General features: G+C 44.0%; 1 protein-coding gene across 3 annotated transcripts in view; it reads right to left on the reverse strand.

The window, feature by feature from the left end:
- Positions 1 to 15,705, reverse strand: part of shroom3 (shroom family member 3) — a 426,592-nt gene that overhangs the window by 14,213 nt on the left and 396,674 nt on the right. For 2 of the 3 annotated variants that reach the window (XM_067990116.1, XM_067990132.1), the window contains 2 exons: positions 11,868 to 11,963; positions 5,484 to 6,290 (listed from right to left, as the gene is read on the reverse strand). In XM_067990116.1, the coding sequence (XP_067846217.1) occupies positions 5,484 to 6,290; positions 11,868 to 11,963 (903 nt within the window). The remainder of the gene's footprint in view (positions 1 to 5,483; positions 6,291 to 11,867; positions 11,964 to 15,705) is intronic. The other variant, XM_067990124.1, reaches the window with a different exon arrangement.

Raw genomic sequence — 15,705 nt, forward strand, 5'->3', positions numbered from 1 at the left:
TCACCTCCTGACTCCCCCAAAGCCTTTCCACCATCTACAAGGCACAAGTCAGGAGTGTGATGGAATACTCTCCACTTGCTTGGATGAGTGCAGCTCCAACAACACTCAAGAAGCTCGACACCAACCAGGACAAAGCAGCCCACTTGATTGGCACCCCATCCACCACCCTAAACATTCACTCCCTTCACCACCGGCGCACAGTGGCTGCAGTGTGTACCATCCACAGGATGCACTGCAGCAACTCACCAAGGCTTCTTCGATAGCACCTCCCAAACCCGTGACCTCTACCACCTAGAAGGACAAGGGCAGCAGGCACATAGGAACAACACCACCTGCACGTCCCTCCAAGTCACACACCATCCCGACTTGGAAATATATCGCCATTCCTTCATCGTCGTTGGGTCAAAATCCTGGAACTCCCTTCCTAACAGCACTGTGGGAGAACCTTCAACCACATGGAGTGCAGCGGTTCAAGAAGGCGGCTCACCACCACCTTCTCAAGGGCAATTAGGGATGGGCAATAAATGCTGGCCTTGCCAGCAACGCCCACATCCCATGAATGAATAAAAAAAAGTGCTAAATGCATACTCGGGTTTCACTAGGTATAAATTAATGATATACAAGTTAACCTATGCAGCACTCACTCAATGCAGTACTGAGGGAGTGCTGCAATTTTAGAGATGCCATGTTTCTGATGAGACATTAAACCAAGGCTCCAATTGCCTATTCAGGTGGATATAAAAGATCCCATGGCACTCTTCAAAGAGCTGGGCAGTTCTCTCAGTGTCCTGGCCAATATTTATCTCTCAACCAACACCACCAAAACAGATTAACTGGTCATTTATTTAATTGCTGTTTGTGGGTCCTTGCTGTACGCAGATTGGTTGCTGCATTTACCTACTGAACAACAGTGACTGCATTTCAAAAGCCTTTAATTTGTTGTGAAGCGCTTTGGGACATCCTAAGAATGTGAAAGGCACTATATAAATGCACGATCTTTTCTTTATACTGAAGACACCCAGCTCTACCTCTCCACTGCCACGGTACTATCAGACTTTTTGTCCAACATACATTCTTAGATGAGCTATAATTTTCTCTAGCTAAACACTGGCAAGACTGAAGTCCTTTTCAGTTCCTACTGCAAACTCCATTCCCTTGCCACTGAATCCATCCCCCCTCCCCAGCCACTGCCTCAGGCTGAATCAGACTGTTTGCGACCTTAGCGTTCCATTTGACTCCAAGCTGAGCTTCCAACCCCCATAGTAAAAAGGCACTTAGAAAATCATAATATGATTAGGCAGAGTCAATGTGGTTTTATGAAAGGGAAATCGTGTTTAACAAATTTATCAGAGGTCTTTGAGGATGTAACTAGCAGGGTAGATAAAGGGGAACCAGTGGATGTCGTATATTTGGATTTCCAAAAGGCATTCGATAAGGTGCCGCATAAAAGGTTGTTACACAAGATAAGGGCTCATGGGGTTGGGGGTAATATATTAGCATGGATAGAGGATTGGGTAACGGACAGAAAACGGAGAGTAGAGATAAACGGGTCATTTTCAGGTTGGCAGGCTGTAACTAGTGGGGTGCTGCAAGGATCAGTGCTTGGGCCTCAGCTATTTACAATCTATATTAATGACTTAGATGAAGGGACTGGGTGTAATGCATGCACGTTTGCTGATGATACAAAGGTAGGTGGGAAAGTAAGCTGTGAGGAGGACAAAAAAGGTCTGTAAAGGGATATAGACAGGTTAAGTGAGTGGGCAAGAAGGTGGCAGACGGAGTATAATGTGGGGAAATGTGAGGTTATTCACTTTGGTAGGAAGAATAGAAAAGCAGAATATTTTTTAAATGGTGAGAAATCATTAAATGTTGGTGTTCAGAGAGATCTGGGTGTTCTCGTACTGGGAACACAGAAAGTTAGCATGCAGGTACAGCAAGCAATTAGGAATGGTATATTGACCTTCATTTTAAGGGGGTTGGAGTACAAGAGTAAGGAAGTCTTGCTAAGATTGTACAGGGCTTTGGCGAGACCACACCTGGAGTATTGTGTACAGTTTTGGTCTCCTTATCTAAGGAAGGATAGACTTACCTTAGAGGCAGTGCAATGAAGAGTCACTAGATTGATTCCTGGGATGAGAGGGTTGTCCTATGAAGAGAGGTTGAGTAGAATGGGCCTGTACTCTCTGGAGTTTAGAAGAATGAGCGGTGATCTCATTGAAACATAAAAGATTCTGAGGGGGCTTGACAGGGTAGATGCTGACAGGTTGTTTACCCTGGCTGGCAAGTCTAGAACTAGGGGTCATAGTCTCAGGATGTGGAGTCAGCCATTTAAAACTGAGATAAGGAGGACTTTCTTCACTCAGAGGGTTGTGAATCTTTGGAATTCTCTACCCCAGAGGGCTGTGGATGCTGAGTTGTTGAATATGTTCAAGACTGAGACAGATAGATTTTTGGATTCCTGCTCCTATTTCTTATGTTCTTATTTCTTCTTTCTCACAAAGATTGCCTACTTCCATCTCTATAACATCTTCTGCCTCCGCCCTTACCTCAGCCCATCTGTCACAGAAACCCTCATCCAGATCTGTTCTGGTCACCTCCAGACCTAATTATTTCAATGTTTCCCTGGCTGGCCTCCAATCTTCCACTCTCTGTAAACTGCATTTTGTCCAAAGTTGTGCTACGGTGTCAGTTTTGACTTAGTGGTAACACTCTCGCCTCTGAGTCAAAAGGTTGTGTGTTCAAGTCCCACTCCAGAGACTTGAGCACTATATCTAGACTGACACTTCAGTGCAGTACTGAGAGAATGCTGCACTGTCGGAGGTGCCATCTTTCAGATGAGATTTTAAACCGAGGCCTCGTCTGCCCTCTCAGGAGGACGTAAAAAATCCCATGGCACTATTTTGAAGAGGAGCAGGGGAGTTCTCCCCGGTGACCTAGCCAATTTTTATCCCTCAACCAACACCACTAAAATAGATGATTTGGTCATTATCACATTGCTGTTTGTGGGAGCTTGCTGTGCGCAAATTGGCTGCGCGTTTCCTACATTATAATAGTGACTATACTTCAAAAGTACTTCATTGGCTGTAAAGAGCTTTTGGATGTCCTGAGGTTGTGAAAGGCACTATATAAATGCAAGTTCTTTCTTTTCCTTTCTATCCTTAACCAAGTCCCACTTGCCCATCATCCCTGTCCTCACTGACCTACATTGGCTCTCATCCTCAAAAATTAAAATTCTCATCCTTGTGTTTAAATCCCTTCATGACCTCACCTCTCTCTAGCTCTGCAACAGCCTCCAGGTCTACAACCTTCACCCCCCAAAATCTCATTCCTCTAACTCTGGCCTAATGTGCATCCCCTTTCCCTTTGCCCTCACTACAGGCGGTCGTGTTTTCAGTCGCCGAGGCCCCATGCTCTGGAATTCCTTTCCTAAATTATTCTGCTTCTCCACTTCCCTCTCCTCCATCTAGACATTTCTTGAAACCCATCTCTTTGGTCTTCTATCGTAATCTTTCCTTCTTTGGTTTAGTTTCTATTTATTCTTACATTTCTGTGAAGCGCCTTGGGAAATCAAAGGCACTATATAAATGCATTTATTGTCGATGATATATAAACATGGTAACTAAGTATAAATGCCTGATGTATACGCAGCGTGATCAGGTGTAAATCCCTGATGTCGAGAATCAGATCTAGCCTCACTCCACCTCTGTTCCAGTTCTACCAGAAGCCGAATTTGTACTTCAAGCCAGTTATACCTAAGAATGAAATGATGTTATGTGTATCCTCGTATTATTGTGCAATTTTATCCTGGAACAAGGATTGTGGAACCCAAACCATTGCTTTTTTTGTCAGTCCCAGCCAGTTTAAGAGCAAACCTTAGTGGCTACATTACATTTTCAGAAAGAGATTGCAGACCATTTTGGAGCCATTGTAAACCTGGGATATTAAATGGGAAAGTATGTTCGAGATTTTTTACTCAACTGATTTTAAAGCAATGCCGGCATTAGAAGGGTGATTTGGAAGCTCAAATGACAGATCAGCTTAAATTGAAAGACCAAGACTTGGAGATGTATTCTGCGGCGAGTGACTCATCTCCTGACTCCCCAAAGCCTTTCCACCATCTATAAGGCACAAGTCAGGAGTGTGATGGAATACTCTCCACTTGCCTGGATGAGTGCAGCTCCAACAACACTCAAAAAGCTTGACACCATCCAGGACAAAGCAGCCCGCTTGATTGGCACCCCATCCACCACCCTAAACATTCACTCCCTTCACCACTGGTGCACCTTGGCTGAAGTGCGTACAATCCACAGGATGCAGTGCAGCAACTCGCCAAGGCTTCTTCGACAGCACCTCCCAAACCCGCGACCTCTACCACCTAGAAGGACAAGGGCAGCAGGCACATGGGAACAACATCACCTGCACGTTCCCCTCCAAGTCACACGCCATCCCGACTGGGAAATATATCGCCGTTCCTTCATCGTCGCTGGGTCAAAATCCTGGAACTCCCTTCCTAACAGCACCGAATACCCAGCCTCTGACCTGCTCTTGTAGCCACAGTATTTATATGGCTGGTCCAGTTAAGTTTCTGGTCAATGGTGACCCCCAGGATGTTGATGGTGGGGGATTTGGCAATGGTAATGCCGTTGAATGTCAAGGGGAGGTAGCTAGACTCTGTCTTGTTGGAGATGGTCATTGCCTGGCACTTGTCTGGCTCATATGTTACTTGCCACTTATCAGCCCAAGCCTGGATGTTGTCCAGGTCTTGCTGCATGCAGGCACGGACTGCTTCATTATCTGAGGGGTTGCGAATGGAACTGAACACTGTACAATCATCAGTGAACATCCCCATTTCTGACCTTATGATGGAGGGAAGGTCATTGATGATGCAGCTGAAGATGGTTGGGCCTAGGACACTGCCCTGAGGAACACCTGCAGCATTGTCCTGGGGCTGAGATGATTGGTCTCCAACAACCACTGTCATCTTCCTTTGTGCTAGGTATGACTCCAGCCACTGGAGAGTTTTCCCCCTGCTTCCCATTGACTTCAATTTGGTTTGTTTTAACTCAATGAAAAGTCATCGGTACCAGCTGCAAATGTATTTGCTCAGCCCACTGTACATGCCAGACATGCGGTTTCCTGCGTGCTGGCTTCACAGACTTTTTCAACCATTGGACAAAGTCCAGCAGCCAGAAATTACAGCTGCAATTCGCATAGAAAGGTGACATCCTACCCACAACCCATCAATTATAGCACTGTGACCATGTTATGCTCTTTCCAGCCAACCAACCAAAATAACATATAAAGTAATTCAAGGTTAAATATAAACTGGGCATTATTACCAGGATACTTGATAGGGAAGCAGTGTTTCATAAAAATACTTCAGACCCAGATCAGGTCTTTTTCTTTTAAAAAAAAGCATTGATCCGTCTGATGTAAACGAGTGAATCTCGTGCCCATTGTATTGTAACTTAGCTTACAGTTACCTGGCCATCGCTTCTTCGTCATTCCTGTTAAATAATTCCTCTGTTCGCTGATCCATAAAACCAATCGGAGAAGGTAGTGGTGGAAACTCATCGTCTCTAATCCCTGGAACAGCTCTGGGATCCTGTGGAGGTTGAGGTGGCTCGAAACTACTGATATGGACCAGCGTTTCCAGATCTTGGATAAACACATCATCCTCCTCTGGGAAAGATGCCGAGGACTGGAGGCGCGACTGTGACAGAGAAGGGGACAAGTGCACGCTGGTTTGAGGTGAAGGGGGACGAGGGGGTGGCACCTCAGACTCTGGATTCTGTTCCCTTTCGGGTTGACTGAGATTTAACCCAGCTACATGAGGAAACGGGCTCCTTTTTGCCAAGTCATCTTTAATTGAATTGACCCATTTCAGTTTAGGAGCTGGAGGCCTCTGCGGTGGTATTGCTTTCTTCTTCAATGCTGCTTCAGTGCCACTTTCCTCTGGAAGATAGTTTACAAACGACTCCGGTCCTGCTGTTGTAAGTTTGCTGTTCTTACTTTCTTCAGCACTTGGAATGGATTTGCCATATTGTTCTGAAGCTGCTTTGCTTTGTGCTGGGGTCTCGGAGGCACAGCGATAGTTGTGTTGGCCAATGCTGGTCAGCTGACCAATGCTGGAAGTGCTGCTGGGCCTGTAGCCTTCAAGTAGTTTGTGTTTCTCATTTCGACTGGACAGCTTGTTTACTGCAAGAGGATTCAGCTCATTCTCATAACTGGTTGGAAGATGTGTTCCTGTAGGCTTGTTTTTGCAGTCTTGTCCTTCATTGTTAAAAGACCTTCAATGTAAAAATAATTTAGTTAAGTATCACAGATTCTGCAAGGCCAGATTTTATTGCAGTTCATGTGGGCCATTTGTTTCCCCCCACTGCACCCCCCCCCCACTCCATTTTTCTCCTCCCCTTGACCAAATGCATTGACCTGTGCCAAAGTACCGTTCCACAAGCTCTTGCAGCCCTTTGGTACCTCAATCAAGCAGTATTCTTCATGTGCAAGACCAGACCCTGAGTGCCAGCAGGCTAATCTATCATGGAGGGCATCACAGCCAAACCAGATCCTGTACACACCAGTACGCCAATTAGAGTGTCCCTACTGCCACTCTGGCTGGGATTGGCAAGGACTGGAGGCCATAGAACTTTACAGGTCCATATGGCTCATTTCAAACTGAGGGAGGTCTAATAAGCCAGCTGTTTATACTATAACAGTAAATAGGATGAAATTTTAAACCAATGAAAGAACAAATATTTGACCAACAGATAGATGAGAATGATTTTTCCATTAAAAGTGCAATGACACACTAATACAGAGTGGTAGGAAGTGGGATCATCTCTATAACCTCTCACATGGTGAATTACCAATCTTGGTTGTGTCAGTTAGGCACTGAACAGAGGCCGAGGGCACAATTTTAAAACGGAGCCAAGAAGAGGGCAGGGGGATCAAATTGAGGTGGGGTAAGGATGTCTTTTTTTTGTCGGTTTACTGTCCGACTGATAGGCCTGATTGACAGGCTGGTCTCAATAGGTCAGGAGACCAGCCAGGCCTCGGAGAGGATGTCTTCAGGTAAGTCGGCAGGTAAGTCTTTGTTTGTATGGATGGGGGGGGGGGAATGGGTGGGCACAGGTTGGCACGGGGTCGTGAGTCACGGGGGGGTGGGATCGGGGGTCAGTCACGGGGGGGGTGTTGTCGGGATCGGGCGTCCACGATCGATGAGGAGGAGGATCAAGGGTCGGATAGATCGGAGTGGGGTGGGGGAGGATCGGGGATCGGAGTGGGGGGGGGAGGATCGGGTGTCGGAGGATCGGAGTCGGGGGGAGGGGGGGTCCGCGATCGGGGGTCAGGTGTCCGCGATCGTTGGGGGGTGAGGGGAGGGTGGGGGTCAGTGCAGGTAGGCTCGTTGGGCCTGGAGGAAGCACTCCTGCTCCTCTGGGCACACAAGCTGTGCCTTTCTAGGCACCTACCTGTTAGTCTCAGGCCTTCTCGCCTCCTTTCATGAGGTGTAGAACAGAAGGCCCGGGAATCCCGGACCCCAGGGTTGAAATCGGGAATTCGGGAAAAATGGAGGCCTGAAGCCTCCTTGAAAGGTTTTAAGGCCGACCCGTCTCCTGGGAGCAGGTTGGTTTCCCGCCCTCTTCCCACCCCGGTGAAAACTGGAAATAGGTGGGTTGGAGGCGGGTTTGAAATGGTGGCAATTTTCAATGCCCCCCCCCCGCCCCGCCCCCAACCCACCCGTTTTTTACTTTGAAAATTGAGCCCCTGGTGTTTCGTTACTCAGGGGATCTCGCTGTGGGCCATTCTTGTGCACGTCAACTGGCCAACTCGAAAGTGACATTGACGGAGGCCTAAGTATGCACTGACTGAATGATATAATTAAAAATAATTATTTACTATGATATATTGTCTGTATAATATTCTTGTAATATAAAAAATTCAAAAATTAATTTTTCACCTGGCATTTTACTTTCAACAATGCAAAAAAAAAATTCAACCTCCACATCCTTGTTATTCATCCTTTAAACTGTACAATGGGACCAATTGCTCTTTCTTCGAATATTTTACGATATTAAACTTGCTAAATTTGAAAATGACCTTGTGGTCTAAATTTATTTTTACTCAGTAGCACAAAGCTCTTTTTGAGGCATGTATTGTGCTGCAAACAATATTTAGTAGTATCCTGATGAAAGTTCTGATTTGGTGGCACTGGGGTGTTGCGCTTAGCACCGTGGATGTGGCAAGAACTTAAAAAATGTATAAACTGCAGAATATGACTCCATCACAGCGATATCAGTCTGATGATGACCAAAATCTAGTAGTGCCGTGAAACCATCGGGCAATGAAAATTAACTTCCTTCAAACAAACTGTTCATTGAACTACTGTAGCTTTCATATCGGACTAGAATCTAACTGAAAATATAATAAAGAATAGTCAGCTCGGAATTTTAAAGGGAAAGTCATGCTTGACCAACCTTATTGAATTCTTTGAAGAAGTAACAGAAAGAGTAGACAAGGGTAATGCTGTAGATGTAAAATATATTTGGATTTTCAAAAGGCATTCGATTAGGTACTGCATTGTAGACTCATGACTAAGGTCAGAGCATGTGGAGTCAGGGAACAGGTAGCAGAATGGATAACAAGCTGGTTACAAAACAGAAAACAGAGAGTAGGGTTTAGGGGTAGCTACTCAGACCAGCAAAAGGTGGGAAGTGGTGTTCCACAGGGATTGGTGCTGGGACCACTGTTGTTCACAGTTTATATTAATGATTTGGACTCAGGAATCAGAAGTACAATTTCAAAATTTGCAGATGACACAAAATTGGGAAGTGTAGTTAATACAAAGAAAGAATGCATCAAAATGCAAGAAAACAATAATAAACTTGCAGAATGGGCATGTAATTGGAAAATGAATTTCAACATAGAAATGTGTGAAGTGGTGCATTTTGGTAGGAAGAATAAGGAAGCCACATGCTGCTGGGATAACAAGAGTCTAAATGGGGTAGAGGAGCAGAGGGATCTAAGGATAAAGATACACAAATCACTAAAAGTAGCGACGCTGGTTAATAAGGCCATAAAAAGGCAAACCAAGCACTAGGGTTCATTTCTAGAAGATAGAATTGAAAAGTAGAGAAGTTATGTTAAACTTGTATAGAATTTTGGTTGGACCACACTTGGAGTATTATGCACAGTTCTGGTCTCCATATTATAAAAAGGATTCAGAGGCATTGGAGAAGGTTCTAAAAAAGGTTCACAAGGATAAAACCAGAACTGAGAGGATATCCTTATCAGGAAAGGCTGAACAGCATGGGGCTCTTTTCTCTAGAAAAGAGAAGGCTGAGGGGTGACCTGGTAGAGGTCTTTAAGATGACAAAAAGGTTTGAAAGGGTAGAAGTGGAGAAAATGTTTCGACATGCGGCGGTGCCCAAAACTAGAGGTCATAAATATAAGATAGTCATTAATAAATCGAATAGGGAATTCAGGAGTAACTTATTTACCCTGGATGGGATGCATCCCAGGTTGCTGAGGGAAGTAAGGGTGGAAATTACAGAGGTGCTGGCCATAATCTTTCAATTCTTATTAGATATGGGGGTGGTGCCAGAGGACTGGAGAATTGCAAATGTTACGCCCTTGTTCAAAAAAGGGTGTAAGGATAAATCTGGCAACTACAGGCCGGTCAGTTTAACCTCGGTGATGGGGAAGCTTATAGAAATGATAATCCAGGACAAAATTAATAGTCACCTGGACAAGTGTAGATTAATAAAGGAAAGCCAACATGGTTTTGTTAAAGGCAAATCGTGTTTAACTATCTTGATTGAGTTTTTTGATGAGGGCAATGCGGTTGATGTGTATATGGACTTTCAAAAGGCGAGTCAGCAAAATTGAAACCCATGGAATAAAAGGGGCAGTGGCAGCATGGATACGAAATTGGCTAAGTGACAGGAAACAGACAGTGGTGGTGAACAATTGTTTTTCAGAGTGGAGAAAGGTATACAGTGGTGTTCCCCAGGGGTTGGAACTGGGACCACTGCTTTTTTTTTATATATATTAATGACTTGGACTTGGGTGTACAGGGCACAATTTCAAAATGTGCAGATGACACAAAACTTGGAAGTGTAGTAAACAGTGAGGAGGATAGTAATAGACTTCAAAAGGACATAGAAAGGCTGGTGGAATGGACGGATACATCGCAGATGAAATTTAATGCCGAGAAGTGCGAAGTGATACATTTTGGCAGAAAGAATGAGAGGCGAGGCAATATAGGCTAAATGGTACAATTCTAAATGGGGTGCAGGACCAGAGAGACCTGAGGGTATATGTGCACAAATCTTTGAAGGTGGCAGGACAGGCTGAGAAGGTGGTTTAAAAAGCAAACGGGATCCTGGACTTTATAAATAGAGGTATAGAGTATAAAAGCGAGGTTATGTTGTTGAACCTTTATAATACATTGGTTCAGCCACAACTGGAGTATTGTGTCCAATTCTTGGCACTGCACTTTAGGAAGGATGTGAAGGCCTTAGAGAGGGTGCAGAAAAGATTTACTAAAATGGTCACAGGGATTAGGGACGTCAGTTTTGTGGATAGACTGGAGAAGCTGGGGTTGTTCTCCTTAGAGCAGAGAAGATTAAGAGGAGATTTGATAGAAGTATTCAAAATCATGAAGTGTTTAGATAAAGTAAATAAAGAGAAACTGTTCCCATTGACGGAAGGTCAGAGAACCAGAAGACACAGATTTAAGGCAAAAGAACCAAAGGCGACATGAGGAAAAACATTTTTATGCAGCGAGTAGTTATGATCTGGTATGCGCTGCCTGAAAAGGTGGTGGAAACAGATTCAATCGTGGCTTTCAAAAAGGAATTGAACAAATACCTGAAGGGAAAATATTTGCAGGGCTACGGGGCAAGAGCGCAGTAATGGGACTAACTGGATTGCTCTTGCAAAGAGCCGACACGGACTCAATAGGCTGAATGGCCTCCTTCTGTAACCATTCTATGATAAGAATGAGGAACGTGCTAGCACAAATACATTTATGGGGAAGCTCTATAAGCACATGAGGGAGAAAGGAAGGGAAGGATATGCTGATAGGGTGAGAAGAAGAGGTGAGAGGAGGCTCATGTAGAGCATAAACAAGTTGGACCAAATGGCCTGTTTCATTGCTGCAGACTCTATGTAACTCCATGTAAGAGTCTCGGAAATGCTTGGACCTCTTTGCCTCATTAAAAAGTATACAAAATGTGGAACTGTGTCTATTTATGCTGATCCCTTGGCTGCCAACCATATATTGATTCAGCGATTTGAATATTTCATGGGAGATATAGGCTAATACAACATTTTGAAAATGCAAAATAAGGCCAATTTGTTACGGGCAGTGTGTAACTGAGTCATACGGAGCCTAAGTCCCCAGGTTTAATGTCTGGACTGCATTGAGTTAGCTGATTTCAGGTAGGGTGATACAAGGGATGCTATATTCGGTCTTTACAATGGGGTTAGACAAGAACATCAGTCTGAGCTCCCACTTCTGTTTACTATCCAATGACTTTTGCTAGAAAGTGCATAGTTGAGGACAGGATCAGGCCAATACTCACTGCCTGGACTCGCAAGAATGGCCACTTGGGTGAGGAACTGAATGACAACTGGTATGCATGGAACTGAGCTCCAGCCAGGAGTCAATGGCTTCAGGAAAGAATGAGGGGGAGAAGGAGGAGGAGAGAAAATTGGAAATTAAAATACCAGAAAATAAACAAAATTCTGACACCACTAAGGGTTATGCAATCAGGCCCATTAGGTTAACCATTTTTTTTTTGGTCAGAATCTTTACAGAGCACAAAACTTAAAGCTTCGCAATGTCTGTTGTTATTTCTCCATACCAGTCTTGTAATGCTGCCCTCACTAGCTGTCTGCCGCACTCAGAACGCTGTGGTCTGGACACTTGCTGCATTCTTGAACCGGATGCCAACGGTACACTGCGAATCAAGCAACACAAGTTTTAGCACCGGACTAATTCAGTTTGCCCTGTTTACTCAGCTCTTTGGGGAGACCTCTGGGAAAGGGACAGCGTGTGGGAACAGCACCCAAAGGTTCTTCTCTGTATGAAGCACTCGGCCCTTTTTTGGCAGAACACATTCTTTAATCAAAATGACATCAAAGCGGGAGCGATGGGGCAGAGAGGAACCCTGCATGAGCTCTAGGTGAATGGAATGCATCCCCTGCAAAGCTGATAGAAAAGAGCTTTTCAGTCTGTGAGGCGGACTGAATCAGTTTGGTCCCGCTTCATTTAAATTACTCATATATTACCTGGCTGCTGGGAGCAAACCAGAAAACCTTATTAAAGGTAGTGGGTCTGATTGTGACTGTGAGAGCCACAAGTTAAAACATTTTATAATTTTAAAAGGGCACTGACTTTGTGCGGCAAATCTTTTTCTCATTGTTTACAACCATGCTACCCTCTGTATCTGAATAGCCCACCTGCCCTCATGTGCAGGCTCACAAGTGGGAAATGCTGTATGGACGAGTTACCAGAGGACAGACCGACACCCTTGGAACCGTATCTCGGCCTTCACGTGATTCAGACAGGTGACTCAGTGCGGTGCAACATAGGAACAGGAGTAGGCCATTCAGCCCCTCGTGCCTGCTCTGCCACTTGATAAGATCATGGCTGATCTGTGATCTAACTCCATATACCCGCCTTTGGCCCATATCCCTTAATACCTTTGGTTGCCAAAAAGCTATCCATCTCAGATTTAAATTTAGCAATTGAGCTAGTATCAATTGCCGTTTGCGGAAGAGAGTTCCAAACTTCTACCACCCTTTGTGTGTAGAAATGTTTTCTAATCTCGCTCCTGAAAGGTCTGGCTCTAATTTTTAGACTGTGCCCCCTACTCCTAAAATCCCCAACCAGCGGAAATAGTTTCTCTCTATCCACCCTATCTGTTCCCCTTAATATCTTATAAACTTCGATCAGATCACCCCTTAACCTTCGAAACTCCAGAGAATACAACCCCAATTTGTGTAATCTCTCCTCGTAACTTACTTGAAGTCCGGGTATCATTCTAGTAAACCTACGCTGCACTCCCTCCAAAGCCAATATGTCCTTCCGAATGTGCAGTGCCCAGAACTGCTCACAGTACTCCAGGTGCAGTCTAACCAGGGTTTTGTATAGCTGCAGCATAACTTCTGCCCCCTTGTACTCTCGTCCTCTAGATATAAAGGCCAGCATTCCATTAGCCTTATTGATTATTTTCTGCACCTGTTCATGACACTTCAATGATCTATGTACCTGTACCCCTAAGTCCCTTTGGACATCCACTGTTCTTAACTTTTTACCATTTAGAAAGTACCCTGTTCTATCCTTTTTTGATCCAAAGTGGATGACCTCACATTTATCTACATTGAATTCCATTTGCCACAGTTTTGCCCATTCACCTAATCTATCAATATCGCTTTGTAATTTTATGTTTTCATCGACACTGCTTACAATGCCACCTATCTTTGTGTAATCGGCAAACTTAGATATGAGACTTTCTATGCTTTCATATAAGCCGTTAATAAATATTGTGAATAATTGAGGCCCCAAGACAGATCCCTGCGGGACTCCACTAGTCACATCCTGCCAATGTGAATACCTACCCATTATCCCTACTCTCTGTCGCCTTTCGCTCAGCCAACTTCCTAACCAAGTCCGTACTTTTCCCTCGATTCCATGGGCTTCTATCTTAGCTAACAGTCTCTTATGTGGGACCTTATCAAATGCCTTCTGGAAGTCCATATAAATAACATCCATTGACATTCCCCTGACCACTACTTTAGTCACCTCTTCAAAAAATTCAATCAGGTTTGTCAGGCACGACCTACCTTTCACAAATCCATGCTAGCTCTCTCTGATCAACTGAAAATTCTCGAGGTGTTCAGTCACCCTATCCTTAATTATAGACTCCAGCATTTTCCCCACAACAGATGTTAGGCTAACTGGTCTATAATTCCCTGGTTTCCCTCTCTCTCCTTTCTTAAAAAGCGGAGTGACGTGCAATTTTCCAATCTAGAAGGACAGTTCCTGAATCTAGAGAACTTTGAAAGATTATAGTTAGGGCATCTGCAATGTGCTCATCTACTTCCTTTAAAACCCTGGGATGGAAACCATCTGGTAGTGGGGATTTGTCACTCTTTAGTGTTATTATTTTCTTCATTACTGTTGCTTTACTTATGTTAATTTTATCGAGTCCCTGTCCCCGATTCAATATTAGTTTTCTTGGGATTTCCGGCATCCTATCCTCTTTTTCTACTGTAAATACTGACGCAAAGTAATCGTTCAACATGTCCGCCATTTCCCCATTGTCAATGACAATATCCCCACTTTCAGTTTTTAAGGGGCCAACACTACTCCTGACCACCCTCTTTTTCCTAATGCAACTATAAAAGTTCTTTGTATTGGTTTTGATATCCCTTGCGAGTTTCTTTTCATACTCTCTTTTTGTAGCTCTTACTATCTGTTTTGTGACCCTTTGTTGATCTTTGTATCTTTCCCATTCGCCAGGATCTGTGCCATTTTTTGCCTTTTTGTATGCCCTTTCCTTATTGTCTTATACTGTCCCTTACCTCTTTAGTTGTCCATGGCTTTTTTTTTGGCAAGTAGAGTTCTTGCCCCTCAGGGGTATAAACCGATTCTGTATCACGTTAAATGTTTCTTTAAACATTTCCCACTGATCATCAGTCGTTTTACATCCCACAACAAATCCAGCAACATTTCTACATTTACTACACGCAACGTGATCTGCTGCTCAAGTACCAACATTTGATTGGAAAAAGTTCAGGATGGCAGTGAAATGGTTTCTGAGCGATAACAAAGCCCTCGCCACAACAAATCAATTTCACAAATGAAATCTCAATTGAACTGGAACTAAAACAGTCACCATATTACACAGATTTGATGCCACCTTGACAAAAATGTTGCACAGTGATTCTTCTTGCCCCCTAACCCACACCCCAAAAAAATAATTGTCAAACATTTATTAATTAAGACAGCAACTTTCTGAAATTGCATTCAAATTATAGCTTCAGAGTGGGCTAAAGAACATGACTGGCATGAGGAAATGAAGCAGGATAGGCTGGTTTGATTTCATTTCTGAAACACAGCACCAGTTTCACAATACATACAACATGCCCAGGAGTGTGCACAGGACAACACGTCCATTAAGTGACACTTGAAATACTTCGGCTTGCACCGTAAAACAGATGCTTAACTGGTTTGTCAACTTAATCTGAACCCCATCCATTATGTTTTGCTGCATTGAAAAAATCCTTCTGTGGATTTTACCCCCCACCCCCGCCCCGTCTTTGTAATACTCAAAAAATCCAAAAATACTTCTGAGGCAGAAATATGGAAATGCAGGAAGTAATAGAATTGAGTATCAAAAGGATCAGAAGTTAACTATGTGAAGCAATGTCAAGTTTTAGTTGATCGGATTTGGTATTCCTCGATGTGAAACAAACACAAGGGAGGCAACATAAGCAAAGCTCAGCGACAGAGAGTACTGCTCAATACTATTGGCTGATGTTAGCAATAAAATTGGCACGTGTATTGAGTGGGAAAACCTGCTTCATGCTCATTAGTGAAAGGAAGAAAACATACCCCTTTCCGATCTACAGATCTTTTAGGGAAGATTAGTATTTGTGGGTGGCATAGTGGCAGCGAGCATCAGCCTTCTAACA

This window comes from Heptranchias perlo, chromosome 1 (genome assembly GCF_035084215.1).
Source record: "Heptranchias perlo isolate sHepPer1 chromosome 1, sHepPer1.hap1, whole genome shotgun sequence".
Classification (NCBI taxonomy): Eukaryota; Metazoa; Chordata; class Chondrichthyes; order Hexanchiformes; family Hexanchidae; genus Heptranchias; species Heptranchias perlo.